The 19,645-nt window shown below is 39.0% G+C and overlaps 1 protein-coding gene across 3 annotated transcripts in view; it reads right to left on the bottom strand.

The window, feature by feature from the left end:
- Positions 1-15,731, bottom strand: part of fyco1b (FYVE and coiled-coil domain autophagy adaptor 1b) — a 31,231-nt gene extending 15,500 nt beyond the window's left edge. For 2 of the 3 annotated variants that reach the window (XM_017707386.2, XM_017707388.2), the window contains exons 1-8: positions 15,666-15,731; positions 12,913-13,023; positions 11,995-12,101; positions 10,888-11,013; positions 8,475-8,581; positions 6,354-6,497; positions 4,185-4,272; positions 55-2,310 (exon numbers count right to left, since the gene is read on the bottom strand). In XM_017707386.2, the coding sequence (XP_017562875.2) occupies positions 55-2,310; positions 4,185-4,272; positions 6,354-6,497; positions 8,475-8,581; positions 10,888-11,013; positions 11,995-12,101; positions 12,913-12,970 (2,886 nt within the window). In that variant the 5' untranslated portion in view covers positions 12,971-13,023; positions 15,666-15,731. The remainder of the gene's footprint in view (positions 1-54; positions 2,311-4,184; positions 4,273-6,353; positions 6,498-8,474; positions 8,582-10,887; positions 11,014-11,994; positions 12,102-12,912; positions 13,024-15,665) is intronic. The other variant, XM_017707387.2, reaches the window with a different exon arrangement.
- Between the last annotated feature and the right edge of the window lie 3,914 nt (positions 15,732-19,645).

Here is a 19,645-nt window from a genome sequence, read left to right as displayed (position 1 = left end):
ATCTTTTTTCTTTCCAGACATCTGTTCTGAATATAGAAATTATGGAATAATAACCTTCATCTGGTTCTGATGCTGTGTGGCTTCCTCATTTAGCTGAAGCCGGAGAGCATCCATATCTTTCTGACCACATTCCCGCAGGTTCCTGGATTCTTTCTGTGCCTCCTCCAAGTTCTCCTGCAGGTCCTGCATGGCTTTGTGTAGTCCCTCCTTTTCTTTCAACTCCTCCAGTAGCTGAGCGTTGTCTTTGCTCAGGGCCTCCACTGAGTGGCTGAGAGTCTGCGTCTCCTTCTGTGTCTCCTCCTCCAGCTCCTGAAGCCTCGCTGAAAGTTCCTCCCAGCGCAGCTGGGCCTCCTCGTTCTGGCCGGTCAGCATGCACACGTGGACACCCAGCTCTGCCGTTTCAGTATTGGCCCTGTGCAGGGCCTCCCGGGCTTCTCCATTCTCCAGAGCCAGGACACTATTTTGCCTCTTCAGTGTGCGAAGGTCCTCTCGCATAGAGGTCACCTGAGCCTGGAGCTCTGCTCTGGCCTGGGCCTCACTGTCCCGTTCTTTTGCCAGGGACTCCTCTCTCTCACGGCAGCGGAGGAGCTCCTCAATGTGCCGACGGTTCATCTCCTCCACTTGGGCCTTTAGTTGCTCAGCCTGGGCACGGAGGTCCTCCCTGGAGGATTCAGTCACTTCTTGCAATGCCTGAAATTTCATTTTCTCATCAGCGCTAACCTGGACTTGGGTGCGGAGCTCAACCACCTCCTCCTGAAGTCTGGAGACCTCCTTCATGTTCAGATCCAGCTGTGCCTCTGCCAGAGCAAGCCTAGAGGCTGTTTGTCCAGTCTCAAAGCTCTGGGTTAGGTAGAGATCCTTTATCCATTCTCCCTTTTCGGTTTCAGGTTGCTCTTCATCTTTGACATTATTCAAGTGTGGGTCAGCCTCTTTAGAACTAGGTCCATTATCTAGCTCTTCACGTCTCTCCTTCAGAGCAACCTGAAGCTCCTCAACCTCCTTCTCCAATCTCCTCACCTCCATTTCTCTAGTTTTGCTCTTGATCTGGTCTTGCTGAATTCTCTCTTCCAGACGCTGGTTCTCCTCCAGGAGTTTCCTCTCCCTCTCCTCAACCACAAGCCCTTCCAAATCCAACCTATCTTTCAGCTGCTTCTCAGAGGCTTTTAGAGTGGCCACTTCTCTTTCCAGGGCCACCCTGCTCTGGGCCAGCTCCTTGCCACTCTCTTCAGTCCTCTTGACCGTATGGAGCAATTTGGCATTGATCTCCATAAGACTGGCACACTGGGTTTTGTACTCATCAAGCTTCTTGCCCTGGCTTTCCAGCTTCTGAGAGAGTCCGGAAAGTTTTCGGTTTTGGTTTTCCAGCTGCTGGACCTTCTGGGTGCTGACTGAAAACTCTGTCTCTTTCGATTTCAGCTGCTCCTGCAGCGATACGACTTGACCATTTAGTGCCTCATTTAAGTCATTGCTCTTCTGATGAAGCTCCTCATGCTCCTTTTTCATCTTTTCCATTTGCTGTTCTCTTGCCTCCAGCGAACTCTGCACATCCTGCAGCTGGGTTTGCAGGTTACCTGCCTCCCGCTCTTTCAGAGAAAGTGCCCCCTGGAGACGGTTAATAACAGCACGGAGCTCATCAGCCTGTTGAAGTGCAGTGGTTCTTTCTTCCTCAGTGGACACTCGGAGCATACCAAATTTTTCCTCACTTTCTTTCAGCTTCTCCTCTCGAGCCTTGAGCTCTTGAGCCAGTCTCTCAGCTTTCCTGCCTCGATCCTCACTCTCGCGCATGGCTTCAAACCTCTCCACTTCCACCTCTTTCAGCTTGCTCAGCAGCTCCTGGATTTTCCAGGCTGAATCACAATAGCTGGCCACCTGCTGGCCTTTCTCACTCAGCGCTCCATCTAGCTTAGCTAGCAGCTCCATGTTTTTGTTCTCTGCAATGCTAAGTCTTTCCTCTAGGTTTCTTGATGTTTCCTCTGTCTCAGCTTGAAGATGTTCAGTCCACTGCCCGTTAGCTCTCTCTGCTTCCTGCTTCTTGAATGAGTCAGATGATTGATCACTCTCATGTGGCTTCTGATTGACTCTCTCAGCTGTGAGTAACTTCTCTCGGAGATGATTGACTTCCTGTCTTAACTTGGCAGCCTCGTCAGTGAGTAGATGGACCTGCTCCAGAAGCTGTTGTTGCCGTAGCTCTGACTGGTCAAGTTCAATGCGCAGGTCATCTGCAGCACTACAAGAGAGTTCTCCTAGCTCTCCTAGATCCCCAAGCAAACTGGTGCCAAAGTCTGGGCCTGGGAGAAACTCCTGAGCCTGCTACAGAAAAAGCATATAGCATTTCAGTTTGTCAGTATAAGATTTTATTTTAAGATTCCAAACTTTCCATTCAACGACATCAGGCTTGTTTGGAGACAGATGTCATGATTAAGCTGAATGCTGAACTAGGCATCTAGTTGTAAAACTAACAAGAATTTGAGGCCACAAAACACTAAATAGAACTTCAAGAGTGTTCTCCTTATTTCTCCTTGATCTTGAACCATACCCAGGGCATGGAAGGAAGCCCTGAGCCTCTTTCTAAAGCAAAAGGATATAAGACCACCCTGTGGGAACAAAAAGGAATAGTAGATGTTTCCCAGGGGTGTCCAAGTAATTTACATTTGAAGCACCCTATGTACCTGGGTAGTAACTCACTCACTCACTTTTAGCATGTTGAATATTTTCAACAAGGGGTGTCATTAGAAGTCAAATAGCTTTTAATGCTTCATAAGAGCAGAGCTTCACATCAAAAGCACTCAAAGGTGGTTTCATTAATCAGAATAAACCATATCAAAAAATACCAATCACTCTTTGCCAAAATTTGATTAAAAATATTGAATAATATAAAATAAAGAAAAATATTTAAAATTATGCAATGCTCTACTGTAACATATTTATTTCTGTATTTAATTCCTTTCTGTCTCTTGACATATCTTTGTCCTCGAAAAAAGCTCACATCTCCAAAAAAGTAATCTTATAGGAGAAGGCAAAAACATTCTTTACTTTTAATGCAAGTTAATGGAAAGAGATTGGAGCATTTTCATCAGTGACATTAGGAGGCACACATACTAGTGGTCTCAATTATAATGAATTCTGATTTCCTACTTCAAATTGCCACTTCACAGCCAACTTTGTGCTTTTTATGCTATAGTCATGACTAGATTCAGTCATTCAGTAAATCAGAGATCTAATCAGAATAAGAATTTAAAAAATGCTCATAGACTTTAAATTTATTGTTCTGCTGCCACCACCCAATAAATGAAAAAGTGCAACCTGCAATGCATTCTGAGAAAGAGACTGTAGGCCAACTGCAATCTGTATACAGGCTGAATTTGGACACATGATATCTAGATTTCACATCCAAAACACCAGGCTTAATTACGCACAAGTTTCATGAAACTTCATGACTGAACTGAAAGTAACTCATGAAAGTAACAAGAATATAAGATATGAAACACTGAAAAGTGGTATAGTATCCTTGTTCCTCAAAAGGACATCTTATGATGAGTTCAAAATATACTAGGCTACATATGATTACATTTTTAAAAGATACGATTGCATGACATTGCCTTTAAGGGGAATTCCAGCGAGCTTTTTTAACATTTCTGCATAATTAAATGTTAACAAAAGTATTCAGAACGTTTGATGAATGATGAACTGCTCCACTCTAGAGCAACTTACCAAGTTTGTTTACAATGGTGGTGATAGGAACCAGACATCTGAAGAGTTTAATGCCTCTAAAATCTTCTTCATAGAAAACTATTATATGAAATGGTTATGAATCCACTGCCTGATGTCTAAAACATTGTTTTACCATAGCTTTGAGATGAGGTTTTGGCCTAATATGCTACACACATGTTGTTGAAAGGCAAAACAGTCCTATAGACAACTTATTTTTATTATTACTATAGTTTTAACATTATATATAAAACTCAGAAGAAAATTGCAGACTCACTGATTGTTTTAAATGGTAAATAAAATGGTTCCTGTCACCATCACTGTAGAGAAACCAGACATTTTCTCTACAGTGATCTATTTCAGATTAAAACATTCAGAATAACTTTGTTTACATCTTTAATTATCCCAAAACTGTGTTGGAACTCCCCTTTAAGTAGTGCTTGTTTGTATGGAAAACAAGTAAAACAAAAGTAAACCTGCGAGTAGCTGCTGACCAGGCTGTTCACACTAGAGCAGCGACTAGGCGGTCTCCACAAGTGGGAAGCCGCTGATCCAAGAGTTCTCCTACAAACATTGAAGATACACATGAAAAATATTTAACATACTGCTTGCAAAGCACGTTTTCCCTTTAGAGCATGAAGACTGATCAAGGATCCATGTTACACTTTAATATCTACATGAATATTATGGACAGGACCTGATTTGAGATCAGTAGGGTTAATTTGTGAAATGTTTGGTGAGAGCAACAGTAACTTGTACATACATGTACTTGTTGATGACCACAAGAGGATGTGGTCATAAGCAAACCGAAAGAAAGTCTGACTGAGGCAGAGTACACAGGAAAGATGTGTGCACTACAGTGTAAATGGTGTAGCATGGTTTAGTACGTATGTGACACCAAACAGGGTTTAGCTGAAACATGTTTCTAGGCCACAGTTGCATCACATACGCTGGAATTACAAAAACAGTACAGCAAGATTTAAGAAGAAATCAGGCATACATGATTTGTAAGAAGGTGGCAATGTCTAGAGTTAGATACAGAGATAGCACTAATTCAATACCAGTTATCAATATTGGGCCAATATACGCAGAAAATGGTAATGCTGTTTGAGTACATTCAGCATGATAGCCTACCTATATACATATTTGTATATATAAGTATATAAGACCCCTAGAGGACCACCACGGAGCAGATATTATTTGGGTGGTGGACCTCTCCCAGCGGTGACACTGATGTGGAGCTGGTACAAATGGATCAGAAACAGCAGTGCAGCAGGAGTTTTCTAAGCACTGTGTCCACTCTATTAGACACACCTAACATGCTGGTCCACCTCGTAGATGACACTGTCCACAGGACGCTGTTGGCTGGATATTTTTGGTTGGTGGACTATTCTCAGTCCAGCAATAACACTGAGGTGTTTAAAAACTCCAGCAGCACTGCTGTGTCTGATTCACTCATACCAGTGCAACACACACTAACATATCACCACGTCAGTGTCACAGCAATGCTGAGAATGACCCCCCACCCCCAAATAATTGCACCACCCAAACAAAGAGCACCTATACTGTAAAAGGACCTGAAAAAATGGAAAGAGTGTAGAAACAAGGCAGGTGTACTGAGCAAAATAGCCGATCAGTGTACATACTGCTGTACAAAAGTCCACCCTTCTGTGCTATTTAGAGATGCATGCTCTTCTTTCAGCTATTCAGATGACACCCTTCATTTAATTTCCAGTGAAAACAGCCATTAAGTTAAGGATAAAAAAGCAGAAATCAGTATTTAACATAAATTACACAGAAGCCAACAGAAGACAACTAAACAGAATTTCAAAAGTAAAGTATTAGTATTATTGTGTCCCGTCTTTGCCTATTATTACAGCTACCTTTTAATTTTGTCTTAGAAGTTGGTTGGAATTTCAGCTTCTCACAATCCAAGTAATCCCTTTATTGTTTTAACATCATTTGATGATGTTGAGGTCTGGACTCAGTGGTCCTGAGAACATACGCAGCTTCTTTGTTTGATTTGTAAAAGTTCTTATTTTTATCTATTTAATATTCTCAATAAGGGCTTAGTCACAGCTGCACATCCTTTCAGACCCATAATGTTAGTCTTCTCACAGGGGAAGGATGGAAAGAAACTTCTGTGGATTTTTTCAGATCTGAAGTCAGAGTGGAGCCTGATTTCCTCCTCTCTCTCCAACATGAAAGCTTTAATTGCTGATGTCGCTGATGGTGATAGGTTAGATGGTCTACCAGTCCTTGCATTTTTGTTAGAAGTCCCATTTTCTCTTTAATTTAATTTTTTTCTTGAACTCCAGTTCTGGAAGCTTATGTTTTTTTATTTTTATTTGTTTTCACTTTTTTACTTTCTCCTTTCTCATACAAGTGAATTACATCTAATCTCCTCAGAAACATCTCCTAAAAAATAATGACTTGGCCATTTTAACCGAAAACACAATAAATGAAGGGTGCTCTCTAACTTTTGTACAGTCTGATATGTTGGCTTGGTATCTGCCACTACCGAAGGCTCCAATATTATCAGTACAGAGATCACCACAGAAACAGTGGTATTGCGCCATCTGTAGTGAGATACCATACAATAGCTTCTGGTCAGCAAGTGGAGGCCAGAAAACCTCCTGCACAACCTGGCAAAGGTGGGCCACTCCGAGTCTAGATCATATCCTCTGGATGCCACATCAAACTGGACCTCATTCAGCTCATACAGGTGGTTGATGATGTCAGCGTTGAGGTGGGACTTGAGAAAGGGACTGCGGGCGTAGTACCAGTCACTGCATTGAAAGACAGATAATCACAAATAAAAACAAATATTAAACAAGAATGGGTGCGTGGAAGAAACCAATATCTGCAATTGAATTATTTGCAAATACTCTGAAGAAAACATCACTGATAGGCTGTTCATAAGATAGCCATATTTGTACCAAGAGGAAGGGGGATTTTTTCTGAAATCTCAGAAAGAAGTAAAACTAAGGAACAGGAATTGGCATAAGGTCAGCAGACTCAGTTCAGCACTGCAGCCTTTCAAAGAAGGCAGAACTGCAATCCATCATTTTACACAAATAGGTGACAATATACAAACTTAAAGGGAAAAAATCCCATAATTGCAGATTCGATTGCAATGTTTAGAACCAAACCTTCATTATCCATAAATGAAAACGATGGATGTTTTCTGAGCTTCATTTGTGATTGTGATTTGTTATTCCATTTCATTTTCAGTGTTTTTACTGCTTTTAACCCTTATGTGGTGTTTTCAATATTTACCAAAATAAAGAAATGGTGCAATTTATTATTATTTCAATGCCAGATTCCTCGGCCTTTGATAATTTTTTGTGTGTGTGAGAGAGAGAGTGAGGGTGAACAACATGGACAGGCTGCTGACTGGCTACAACAAGGAGAGCTCTACACTGTACACTAGTGATATTTTAATATACATGCCCCCCCCCACCGCCAATATGTTAAACTCAACAAATAAATAGAAATTGTGCACCCAAATTAGCATTAAATGTCCTATTTTCATTTCTTCTCTGTCAAGGATGCGATAATTTATTTTCATCTAGAAAATTGTAAAAACATAATTGGACTGAGGCTATTTAAACATTAGCATATAACTGTATTCTCTCTTTTTTTAACTACACTACTTTTGTTTGTAGTGATCTAATTACAGTTATGGTTTTGTTTCACACACAAATCTTTATAAAAAAAAAAAAACATAATAATTTAACAATTGCCTATTAGTGTTTAGCACCAAAAGCAATTTAGTGAAGTTAGAGAAGAAACTATCCTCAGCAAAACTGCAATGTGAAAGTAGACTCAGCACTTGGGCACTGCTCTTAAGATATTTCCAAATGGTGCGTTGTTATTTGAAATGCAGTCTTTCTCTGATTTGCCTGATACTTTCTTTGTAGTGTGAACTGCGCACTGCGCTAGTACTCTTCCAGTTATTGCTTACTTCCCCATTCCAGTGCGTTTGTTTTTTAATGTGAGCTTTCAGTTCAGTTTATATCTTGGTCCTAACGACTACACGGAGACCTTGGCGGTTTTGGTGTTGATTACACCACTTGTGTCACAAGACTGTAATACAGGGAGTTCACTACACATTTGAGGCTGCCTACTCCAAAGCCTGTACAGAGTTTCTACACACACTATAATACTTAAAGGGGCATTCTGGACTAAAACTGTTTTTAAACTGTTTTATTTTTTTTATTTGTTATGTTATTTAGTTTCTGTAGCCCAGAATTGCAGGCTTTATCCTCTTCAGTTTGATAGAATTCAAAACTTTGGATCCTTTTTATGTTTTCATCACTGTTCTCTCACTACATTACCCATCATGCATTAAAAAAATAGCTTTATTTCTGCATTAGTTGGCTAGCGGGGGAAAAAAAAAAACCCCATCACAAACAGCCACAAAGTGCTTGTAGTTTTTCAAACGCTCCCACTTTTAAGGTACATCATCCAAAATAGATTTTCTTAGACTTTAGACCGGAAAATCTCACTCCAGTGACATCGGTAGGAGACAAGTAAGTATGTTCACAACACATGTAGTGATAGTTACATTTTCTCTTTGGATAGACTGTCCCTTTAAAACAGAGGCTCAGCCAAAAATCTAATTTACATCATTTGTTTCCAGCTGATTTATCGCTTTAAGCCAACTTCATATGCAACCGGAGACAATATCTCCGCTTCCTACGAAACATTTTTAAATAAATCTGGTGCTGTGTTAGCGGACACTGCAGTTTCTGTTCCCTTACCAAGTCACTTTTTGGTTCATCAGACATTGCTGAAGAGTGTCTGCCAGTCTCTGATGCACCAGGCAGTAGCGGATAAAGGCGCGTCCTTTTCCCAGTGACGTCTTCAGCTGTGGCACAGAGAACAAACACATGACAGTGAATAATTTCATATGCTTCGATACGGAGTTGCTAGTTTATTAGAAACACATACCTTGTGCCTGCACACATTGGCCATTGTATCAGGAACACTGACCATATACAGTATAACCTCATACAATTGTTCAATTCAATTATAATAACTATATTATATTATAATAACTAGACATCTGTGATGCCAAATAAGATGCATGCAGCACATCTATTTAAATCCATAGTTTTTAAATCTTTTTTTTTGCTAGGACTACAGTCTGTAATTGTAAATCTACAATGTACACATAAATGGTAGGTGTTTCTGATGAAATGGTTAATGCGTGTAGGCGCAGTGTAGGCGTTTCTAATAAACTGGCAACTCAAACAAACACTTTGAGCTGTCTGAACCTGAATGTAATTTACTCTCTCTCTTTCTCATTTTGTTTCTATTTCACCACATTTTTTTAGACCTACAAAAGCCCAAAGAAAAAAAAAAAAAAAAACTAAGTGAACTTATGTGAACTCACATATCTTCCACTGAGACAGCACAGAAACCTAAATGGCAAAAACCACTGTCCTTGGGTTAGGAGGTTAAAAGTTCTGACCTGACTTACCAGATTACCCACCATCAGACCACTGTGAGAGTGTCTAACCTAGTAGCACAGCAGATGGCTGGATTACAGTAAGTGGCCAAATTAAAGAACATACGGCCGGCAGATGGGACTGCCACATCACAGCTGACGGATAACACATTCACAGTGTACCAGGATTCTGTCAGGATGTTCCGTCATGTGCTACGGCATCTTACTGAGATCCTTCTCAGTCAGCTGTGTGGACATATGCATGTCTCAAACCCAGAGGTGAAAATAAATAAAGACAATTTTGGGCCAAATCTACAAAAGTACACCCAAACCATGAGCTGCCAATAAATATGACCAAATTGACGTCACTGCTACTAGCTCTGAGTTTACTCACAGAGACTGCAGTGAAATATGCTGTACACTGGCACAGTAGTGCAGTCTGCCAGTGTTTCAAAGCCATTTTGCTCTTGATTTACAACACTAAAAGTGCTTAGTTCAAACGGCAGTTTTAAAGTCTAGGTCAAGAACCTTGCTTTATATCTAAACAGCCATGTGCAAAAGTGTGAACATTTCTTCTAAGTTTTCTAAGTGAAAATAAGTTCAGGATTTACTCTACACAGAACACATGTAAATGCTGCATTTTTCTGCAAAATGTAGTGCACAGTTTCTATTTACTAGCTGAGCGAAGAAAAAAAAACACATCAAATATAAGATTTGCTATAGCTTTTGCAGAGGTCCCATTTTATGTTTTTCCAATTTGTTAAATATAGCAATTACAGAGTAAACATGCATTAAAATTTGGCCTGTTATGTTCTCTGTCGAGGGGTGTTAAGCATTTAATTTGACCAGGGGAGCACAAACATTGGCATTTGACTATGATGTAAATTTCTCTCTGACTTCCTAAAGAACATCTCAAATTTCACCACAATTTGGTTTCATTTGATGATTTTGGAAGAAGTATTATAGATTATCTTTAAAAATACACTAAAGTGAAAACAATTTATACAAAAATGTAATATTTACATTAAATCTAACAAAGCTTTACTTAAACATTGCACATATGACAATAGAAAAAAGAATAAAAAAATAGCAAAAAAGAAAAATATAGCATCTATTTCTATTGGGCTACAAATGCAGTAAATTAAGACATTTTAGTGCAGTAGCCCAGCATCATCTAAACATCCTGTTCTTCCAGAGTACAATAAAAACATCAAACATTGGTTTGAAATGTACAAAAAAATCTATCCAGAACTTATGATTTTTTTTTAATTATCTGCCAGTACCTATTTTTCTGATATTAATATGTCTATTACAATAGATCATAACATTGCACGCTCTATGTCCTTCTTCACTATCTGGAATATGTGAAGCATTTAAGAGCCAACACCGTAACTTGCAGCACAACTATGAACTATCAAACGTTCTGTAAATTCTTTTTCTTCAGCGCTCTAACACTACAGCATGTGACCAACCTCAGGCAGTTTTTCTCTGTGACTTCCTGCTTCGTGTTCCAAGGAGGAGAGCAGAGAAAGCAAGAAAAAAAAATACACATGCAAATCAGGAAGCAAAAGTAAAAACAAACCAAAAGAAATGAAACTCAATCTGAAAAAAAAAAGAAATAAACACGAAGGCTTAAATGCAGTCAGGTGTGCAGTCGAGACTGACCACAGTCACCTCTGCATATGTGTGTATATGTGTCGTCTTGTGCACATGCTGTGGATTACCTCAGGGATAGACTTGACAAAGCGGATCCCGTCATTAGCCCCCTTTATCTTGGCCAGACAGTCGCAGAAATAGTCCCAGTAGTCTTTCCTGCTGCCCAGAAATGTTGTCTTCTCTTTCTGGTCAAACTGGAGAAGAAAACGTTAACAAGATGACGGTCTTGCCATGTCAAATCATTTCAAATGGTAGAGAAACAGACTGAACTTCTGGGTTAATCATGATAACTAATAACACCTTGTTGCAGCCAATTTCGATACCTATAACTACAGGTGATTAGGATGATATTGAATCATATCATATTGGTAGGTGACTACTTATAAATTGACTAGATATGTTTGGTGATGTACTTATTGTATTCCAGAAGAACAGAACTTTAACGTTGGATTACTGTATTAAGGTATCTGCATTTTATTCATTTATCGCATTTGTAACCCTACAAAAATGAATGATTAACTTATCTGTGATTAGCTAATATAGTTCTAATTTCTTATTTTTATGTTTATGTACCTGTTTCAGCAGAAAAATAAAGTACATGAAAAATACTGCATAGCATTAGCTCACCACTCCATACCAGCGTGTTCCTACTGATTTTTTACATTTTTTGCAATGTAACAATAGAAATCACAGTATAACACATGTATGGTGGCCCCAAAAAGTAATGTAAAACTTTAATGAAGTTAATTAGGTTACTTCATAAAATTTTGCAACATAGAGAAACATAGAACATAGAGCAGAGCAGAAGTTTATTTATGGTGTTTGGGGTGGGAACATCACATAACATCAACATAAATAACAGACAATTAAGAAACTAACACCACCAAGTTTAATTCTTCTTAATCAGCCCAAGTAAACATTAGCAAATATAAGCAAGTGCTTTGAACATCACAACTAGCAGAGAGACAGTGTATTCCTGATTAGCATGTTTTGGAGCCCAAAACACACTATCTGCCTTTCAAAGAATGCTTTGAAATCTTAAAATGGTCTATTTAAAATAAATGCCACTCGATTTCCTATTCATGTAATTAATACATTTTGAAGTATGTCAGTACTTTTTGGGGTAGGTAGGGTATGTATGACTCTAAGTGCTAAGTGGAACTAGTCTGCCATACCTGCAACAGATATTCCAGTTTAGAGGAGAATTTGTGGAGACTTGAGCTGTCGTCTGTGATTGGTTCCCCACTGTCTGCCTGCTCCTTACTCAACTCAGCAACTGCATCTGAACAAGGACATAGAGGCGTTTCAGTTCACAAGGTGATGCACACGTCACTATATGAGGCCCAGATTTCTCAAAGTGTAAGAGCATCTTAATCAAGATATTTACAACAATTTAATGTAGACGTTATTAGATTAAATGGGTGTACATATGCTACCTGATGCTTAGGACACCGTTTTTAAAATAGCTTTTGGCCTAAAACGTATTTCTTTCACATCATTCATGGTGGAGATGTACATACAGGACACTGTGAAGCAAAATAGTCCTCAAAGAAAATCTATTTTTTCAGATTCATCACTATTTCATCATTATGAGCATTACACATAAAAAACTCAGCTGTAGGCATCCCAACCTCCAGTTCCTATCACCACCACTTTAAAGAAATCTGAGTCGTTACGTTCCTCTACAATTAACTATCTCACACCAAACCACTCTGAATGACTTTGTTTACATCTCAACCACTGAATTATGCAGAAAGTCTACTTTAAATAAATTGGCTAAACCTTACAGATTCTTTACATTAACTCATGAATGTCAAGAAGTGAAAGTGTGAACTGATTTTGCTCATCTGAGCTGTCAGTACACACTGAATATAAACATTCCTGATACCATTAGCCTGTGTTGTGTCAGCTCATGTGCGAAACCTGGATTTTGATGCTCTGAATCAGACTATATGGATATCACTATGTGGATATAGCTTGACACAAATACTAAAGATCATGTGGAGGCTGAGATCACATTTTATCAGACTGAATCAAACTGAAACAAACTGAACTGACTGCAACAATATGTGGCTGTTTGTGTATTTGGATACCATGCAAGTCTCTGATTATCCTCTGAAGCTGATTCTCTCCAACTGTTAGGGATGCCATTGTGAAGCCAGTGGATGAAGGTGGTTTATGGGTTTACACTGTCTTCATACTGTCTGGAAGACACACACAGGAGTCAGTGGGTTGGGGGAAGGGGGGTGGGGCAATAAGAAGACATCACAGACACATGAAGTGGCAAATAAGAACTTTTTTCTTTTAAATAACAACCTTTTTTCATTTACTCAAGTATATTTGTCTTTACATTCTTTAGCATGTACTGTGTGCTACTGTTCAAAAGTTTAGAATCACTGTTTGAAGAATACACAACAAGTTTTGTTGTTTATATTTAAACATGACATTAATATTTTAAATGTTTCAAATTATCAGTAGGAAGCTGAAAAGGAAGACATTTTGGGTGATGAGTGGAGCTGTAGATGGTTCCATAATAATTGACAAAAGCTGTACAGCACTGAGAACAAACTTACAATGAAATGAATACCCAGGAATTCTCATTTGAAAAGTGCTGACCAAATTTCATTAACCAATTACTATTCCTAGTAATTTCATGCCAAAATGACAGAAATTAGATCATTTTTTTATTTTATAGCATTGGTTATTTTTGTACATATATAACTTACTTACCCAAAATACTAGTGGTGAACAAACAGAATCAGCCAAGATTTTTGTTCCAAGCACACGGTCAGTAACTGACCAATGTATTATTTTTATTTTGGCTGCTTTGTGCTATAATTTTATGGTGTAACTAATACGAGACAGATACTGTAAATACACTCTCATTGTATATTTGAAGTCTACTGCTATACCAAAATGTCACAGTATAATTATGCATGAGTCATTGTGCTGAGGAGCTTTTCCCCCTCTTACATTACAGTAGTACTTTATTCATGTTATTTATTCAGCTGGTTGTTCTTTACTCAGTGAAAATGCCAAGTTCATTAAAGAGCAAATGATTTCAATTATATTACAACAACAACAACAACAAAAACAGCCAGTCTGGTTATAAAGAAACTGGATTCTAGATCAGTGCATCCATACAAAACATTTGAAACTGTGAATAAACCAGCAATTTACATTTTGGTGCATAGCTTATAACATTTAATACACTGTATAAGTTATTACCAAAAGACAGTTGTTGTATGATATGTGATGATTCCAAATGTCTAAACAGTAGTTTTAATTTCTGTTCAACATTTCGGACCCCAAAAGGAGGAAGAGCAGAGCCCTTAAGGAACTAACTTCAGTTCTGATACATGCTGAATTCTGGACTTAAGGTCACGGATATTTTCTTTAGTCCTGTTCATGTCAAGTTCAGCGGCTAGTCATTATATTGATGGGGTAAAATTGCTTTTACTGGAAGAAGGATACAGGCTTCTCTATCAACCTCTAAATAACTGATAAATACAATATAAACACAGCTCAAAAAAGACGTTACTTCAATGAAATATCGACTCAAGCAAAATGAAACAGAGCTGTGAAAACAACTTCAAAAAAAAGTAACAAAGTAAAAAATAAGTGAGTTTCCTTTTGAACTGCAGTGGATATTTATCTATAAGTTAAGTGATACTTGTTTAATCCCACAAACGGGGAAATTCCACCTCCGCATTTAACCCATCCATGAAGTGAAACACCACATACACACTAGTGAATACACACACACTAGGGGGCAGTGAACACACTTGCCCGGAGCACGGCACACGGGGAGCAGTTGGGGGTTAGGTGTCTTGCTCAAGGACACCTCAGTCATAGACTGTCGGCCCTGGGGATAGAACCGGCGACCTTCCGGTCACAGGGCCAGTGCCCTAACCTGCAGCCCACGACTGCCCAGGAGAGGAAAATAAGTTGGTATAAATTGAAATACTTAGCTCAAATTTGAACAGTGTGAGCATCAGCAAAGCAGTCCATTAGATTGTATTACTGCCAGGTGATGATAAGATAAGGCTTTATTGTCATTCGCATCACATGTGGTACATGAGGTGGAACGAAATAGTGTACTCAAGGTCCCGGTTAACTCCCAAAAGTAACAATAAACAATACTTGAACATTGGCTTCTCTTCCAAAAACCTAAAATACTCTAAAATACTGCACAGATATGCAGTTGCATGAGACGATCGTCTCCAATGCATGTTCTGCATTTAACTCTGCTCATAAACCAGTAGTAAATGAGGGAGGTCCATTATAAAGATGCTCACATTTTTCAAGCTTTTCTGAATAAGTTAATGAATACGTCTGAAAAGAAACTCAGTCTGATCACAGACCCATTCAAACTTTGAGACAAACCAGAAAAAATGCTCAAAGCATCACTCAAAGCAAAGTTTGCATTAGCCGTGCCTACGTCACCAGCCAATGACCGAGCTAGAACGCAGAGAGCCAGTGTCGCCGGGTGTGAGAACCACAGTAGGAAAGAAAACTGTCAACTCTCAAAGCACTTTAGCCGGATTTGAACCCGTGTCTTTTTTGACAAACAAGTCTAGAACGACGACGTCCTAAAGATAATACCACGGCAAGCTTGAAGCTTTGACTATAGTTAATAATAACAGTTAAACTGTCCACCGATGGCAGCGACCAGCAGAGCAACATCATAACAGGAAAGTGCACCTGCTACTAACTCCTCACTTTCAGGGGGAAAAATGATCACCAAACGTTCACTACCGACGTACGACACGGCCCTTTTAAGACACGAGGAATTAATCGATTAGCTAAGCGGACGAATGACAGAAAAACAAGTGTGTACACATACTGTATTTCCCACAGGAAAGATGATCCTCCAAATCGATTACGCTACTGGCGTGCTGGTAGGGGCGGTATCAGCCGCTGAGCGACAGTCGTCTGGGCCAATCAGGGAGCGCCCATAAGCGACACCGGCTCGGGAGCAGAGCTGGTTTGGTTGCACGGTATTAACGAGGTAAATAAGATCATGTGACTGATGTGGCGAACTCAGGCTGCATGCAAGTGTTTTGGAGATGCTCAAGGATGATCAGATGCACTCAGATCCTCAAGAAAACTGCTGCTACTTCAGTGAAGTATTAGAGTCCAGTGGGAGAAAAATGAACGACCAAAACAACTCAAAAAGTGTCAGGTCCAAAAAAACTCCTGAAGTTCTTATTAGACTTACAGTGGAACTTCATAATACACCTAACAGGGTCATCCCTGTATTCTCTGGCTTCTATGTATTTTCTCATTGAAATTTCTAGAAAACAGCCCTGATTTTCCCCATTTTGTTCCCCAAGCCCTCTGTTCCCAGCTTGGAATTTTGGAAACTGCCCTATGTTCCAACGGTCCAGAACATCCAGGGTTCAGTGTTGCCCTATTCGAATTTTCATGGGAAACGCCTCAGCCACTATTTAACTCTACTCGAAAACCACTGGGTCACTGTAAACCAACAGTTCTTGTTTCAAACTGGCCTCAAATGAGAGAACACAGAAACTATGAGAACAAACAAACATGCCAGCAAGAAACGAAAAAAAACTGTTATTGAGTTTGAGATAAGACTTCCAAAATCTTCACCTCCCCACAGAGCTGATCTTCCATATTCAATAGAAAATGAGAAGGAAAGATCAGTCATTTCACACATTTGAGGTTGTTTTCCCAGACAGGGATTAAGTCTAGTCTTGGACTACATTTTTTCTTTTAATGGAGAATCTCCATTTGAATGCTCTGACATCCAGGACTGGGTTTATTCCCTGTCCAGGAAACCCTTTATATTTACATTCTGTTTAGTCTTGTAGTTGTTCAGACAACCTAACTTTCCAACGCTTAACTGATTGGTCTACGAGGTGATATGTTCTGATTTTTTTAAACAAAAAAAAACTGAAGGTTGGTGGGCATTTACCAGCAAAACCTTTTTTTCATCATCGCCTTCATCATTATCACTTTCTGCTACATTCAGATTCTTGGGCGTCTCCTCAGACCCACAGCCCATACCCGTCGCAAGACCATAAGGCTCATCTTCTGCATAGTGGTTGTTTACTTCCTTGGTTGGGCACCATAAATGTGGCCATCTTCCTGGATTCTTTGATTTCTTGGAACATTGCTCCGTTCACTGATTGCAATGTCAGCACTGCTGTAGACTACATTTACTATGTCTCGTCTAGTGGCCTTCTCTTACTGCTGCCTCAATCCAATCTTTCATGTCTTTATGGGGATCAAGTTCAGAAGCCACTTGAAGATGCTATGGAACATCTGTGGGAAAATAGAGGAACCTGAAATGGGGAAGAAATCTCCATGTAGTAGCAGTAAGAAAGCATCCAGTGATCTTCAAATGACTTTAATTTGATTATGCCACACATTTATTCAGTCAAAAAGCACATATGAACTTCATAAACATAACTTGAAATGAAACATAAAATGCAATTGTACACTTCTCTGAATGATGCTGAAGATGTCTAGAATTTAAATGTTTTTTGAAAACATTAAAAATGTGTGGGAATTTTAACTTTTGTTTTCGCCATTCTTGCCAAGACTGCTGTGTCCTGAAACACAGCATTGTGTACGAATCAGAGAGCACCTGTCTTTTATTATCTTTTTCATTTCTAGTCAAAACAGCCATTAAGTACAGATTGTCATATATTTTTCAGCATCAAGAGAAAAAAAATGAAGATATTTAACGGTATTATGTGTATCCACTCATTGCTTAATGTTACACCTTCCATTCTTTTCGGGAGACTTGCTTTCAGTTTTTCAGCATTCAACATGTTTTGCTTTCATCTGAGCTGCTTGTATTCACCAAATATTAATATTCCTCATAACATTAGTCTGTGGTAGGTCACATGCAACACGCAGGTTTTGAAACTTTGAAGCAGACTGGATCTGATTCATGGAACAGACTGCAATTGATTCATTTTGCTTGAACAGTTCCACAGATTCTTAATGAGCATCACTACATAGATGTAGTTTGACATGAATATTGAAAATCATGTGGAGGCTCAGATTAGTTTTTATCAGACTGAATCAAACTGAAACAAACTGAACTGACTGCAACAGTCTGTGACTGTGTGTTTGGATACCATGCAAGTCTCTGATTATCCTCTGAAGCTGATTCTCTCCAACCATTAGCAATGCCACTCAAGCCAGTGGATGAAGGTGATTTATGAGTTTACACTGTCTTTATACTGTCTGTAGGACACACACAGGAGTCATTGCGTTTGGGGAAGTATATTTGTCCTTACATACTCTAGCATGTACTGTGTGCTACAGTTCAAAAGTTTGGAATCACTGTTTTGGAGAATGTCCAAGATGTTTTATTGCAAATACATGGATAAAATTATTTTAACATGATGTGAATATTCAAATTGTTTCCAATTATTAGTACGAAGCTGAAAAGGAAGACATTTTTTTGTGATGGATGGAGCTGTTGATGGTTGGGTGTCCTGCAGGAATCTAGGGGTCTTGAAAGGTAACCATTAGGACAATTACCCTTTAAAATGTGTAACATTCAGGTTTAATGGCACAAATGGTGTTTTTTCAGCAGGACATAATAATTGTTGTATTCTAAATTGTATTTTATTATAAAGTTTGTATTCTATACTTTGACATTTCAAAAATGGTTCAAATTACAATGTTTACTTAACTAGCAAATTAGCTACCTGAGGCTAGCCTAGCTGGGGGCAAGTGCACTCTTGCCCCTTGTTGGTCCCTGTATCACCACTGATGGACTCTTGATGCACCATATTCGGGTCTGATGTATTATATAAATAGCTTAATATAGGATCTTGGGAACACAGAATCCTGGAAGCATAGGTATACTAGAGCAAAAATATAATATCAGATAGCTAACACATTTTCCTTGATATAAAATGTTTACATTTGCATGCAAATCCCAGAATGGTCCAGTAGCCAGTAGCTCAATTTTACTGATCAACATTAAGGTCTAGCAGTTGCTAATCAACAAAACAAAAAACAAAAATACTGTACAAAATTCCATTGGGTGAGATGATCGCCTCAAAGCCACTCGTCATGTTACTCTACTTATAAACCACTGGGTCACTGAAAACCAATAGTCGTAGTTTCAAACTGATCTGAAAAAAGAGCACAGAAACTAGCACAGAAAGCAGACTAAACACATGGTTAGTTTAGTGGGTAACACCTCTGCCTTCTATGCTGTAGACTGGGGTTCAATCCCCACCTGGGTAAGCACCCTACACTACACCAATAAGAGTCCTTGGGCAAGACTCCTAACACCACCTTTGCCTACCTGTGTAAATGATCAAACTGTAAGTCGCTCTGGATAAGAGCGTCTGCCAAATGCCATGAATGTAAATGTAACACACATGCAAGCAAGGTTAAAAACAGTTATTGAGTTTGAGATCAGACTTCCAAAATCTTCAACTCCCCACAGAGCTGATCTTCCATATTCAGTAGAAAATGAGAAGGAAAGATAAATCCAGTCTATTTCAAATTTGAGGTTTTCCCAGACAGGGATTAATCTTAGTTCTTGAAATATACATTTTTTCTTTCAAGGGAGACTCTCAATTAGGAAGCCCTTTATATTTCCGTTGTATTTGTATGTAGGTCTCTTTTAGCTTGTGCAGACAGCATGACTTTTCAACACTAACCTGATTGGTCTATGAAGTTGGATGATCTGATTTTTATATACCATAGTAGGAAGAGCCTTATTGAGAGGGTTTAACAAGGAAAGTCTTCAAATCACCTTCAATCAATCAACCTGTTTTTAGGAGCATTCTGGATCTCTTGTTTAAGGTATGCACTTTATTTAATCCA

This window comes from Pygocentrus nattereri, chromosome 19, assembly GCF_015220715.1.
Source record: "Pygocentrus nattereri isolate fPygNat1 chromosome 19, fPygNat1.pri, whole genome shotgun sequence".
In the NCBI taxonomy this organism is placed as follows: domain Eukaryota; kingdom Metazoa; phylum Chordata; class Actinopteri; order Characiformes; family Serrasalmidae; genus Pygocentrus; species Pygocentrus nattereri.
This window is presented reverse-complemented; position numbering and strand designations above follow the sequence as displayed.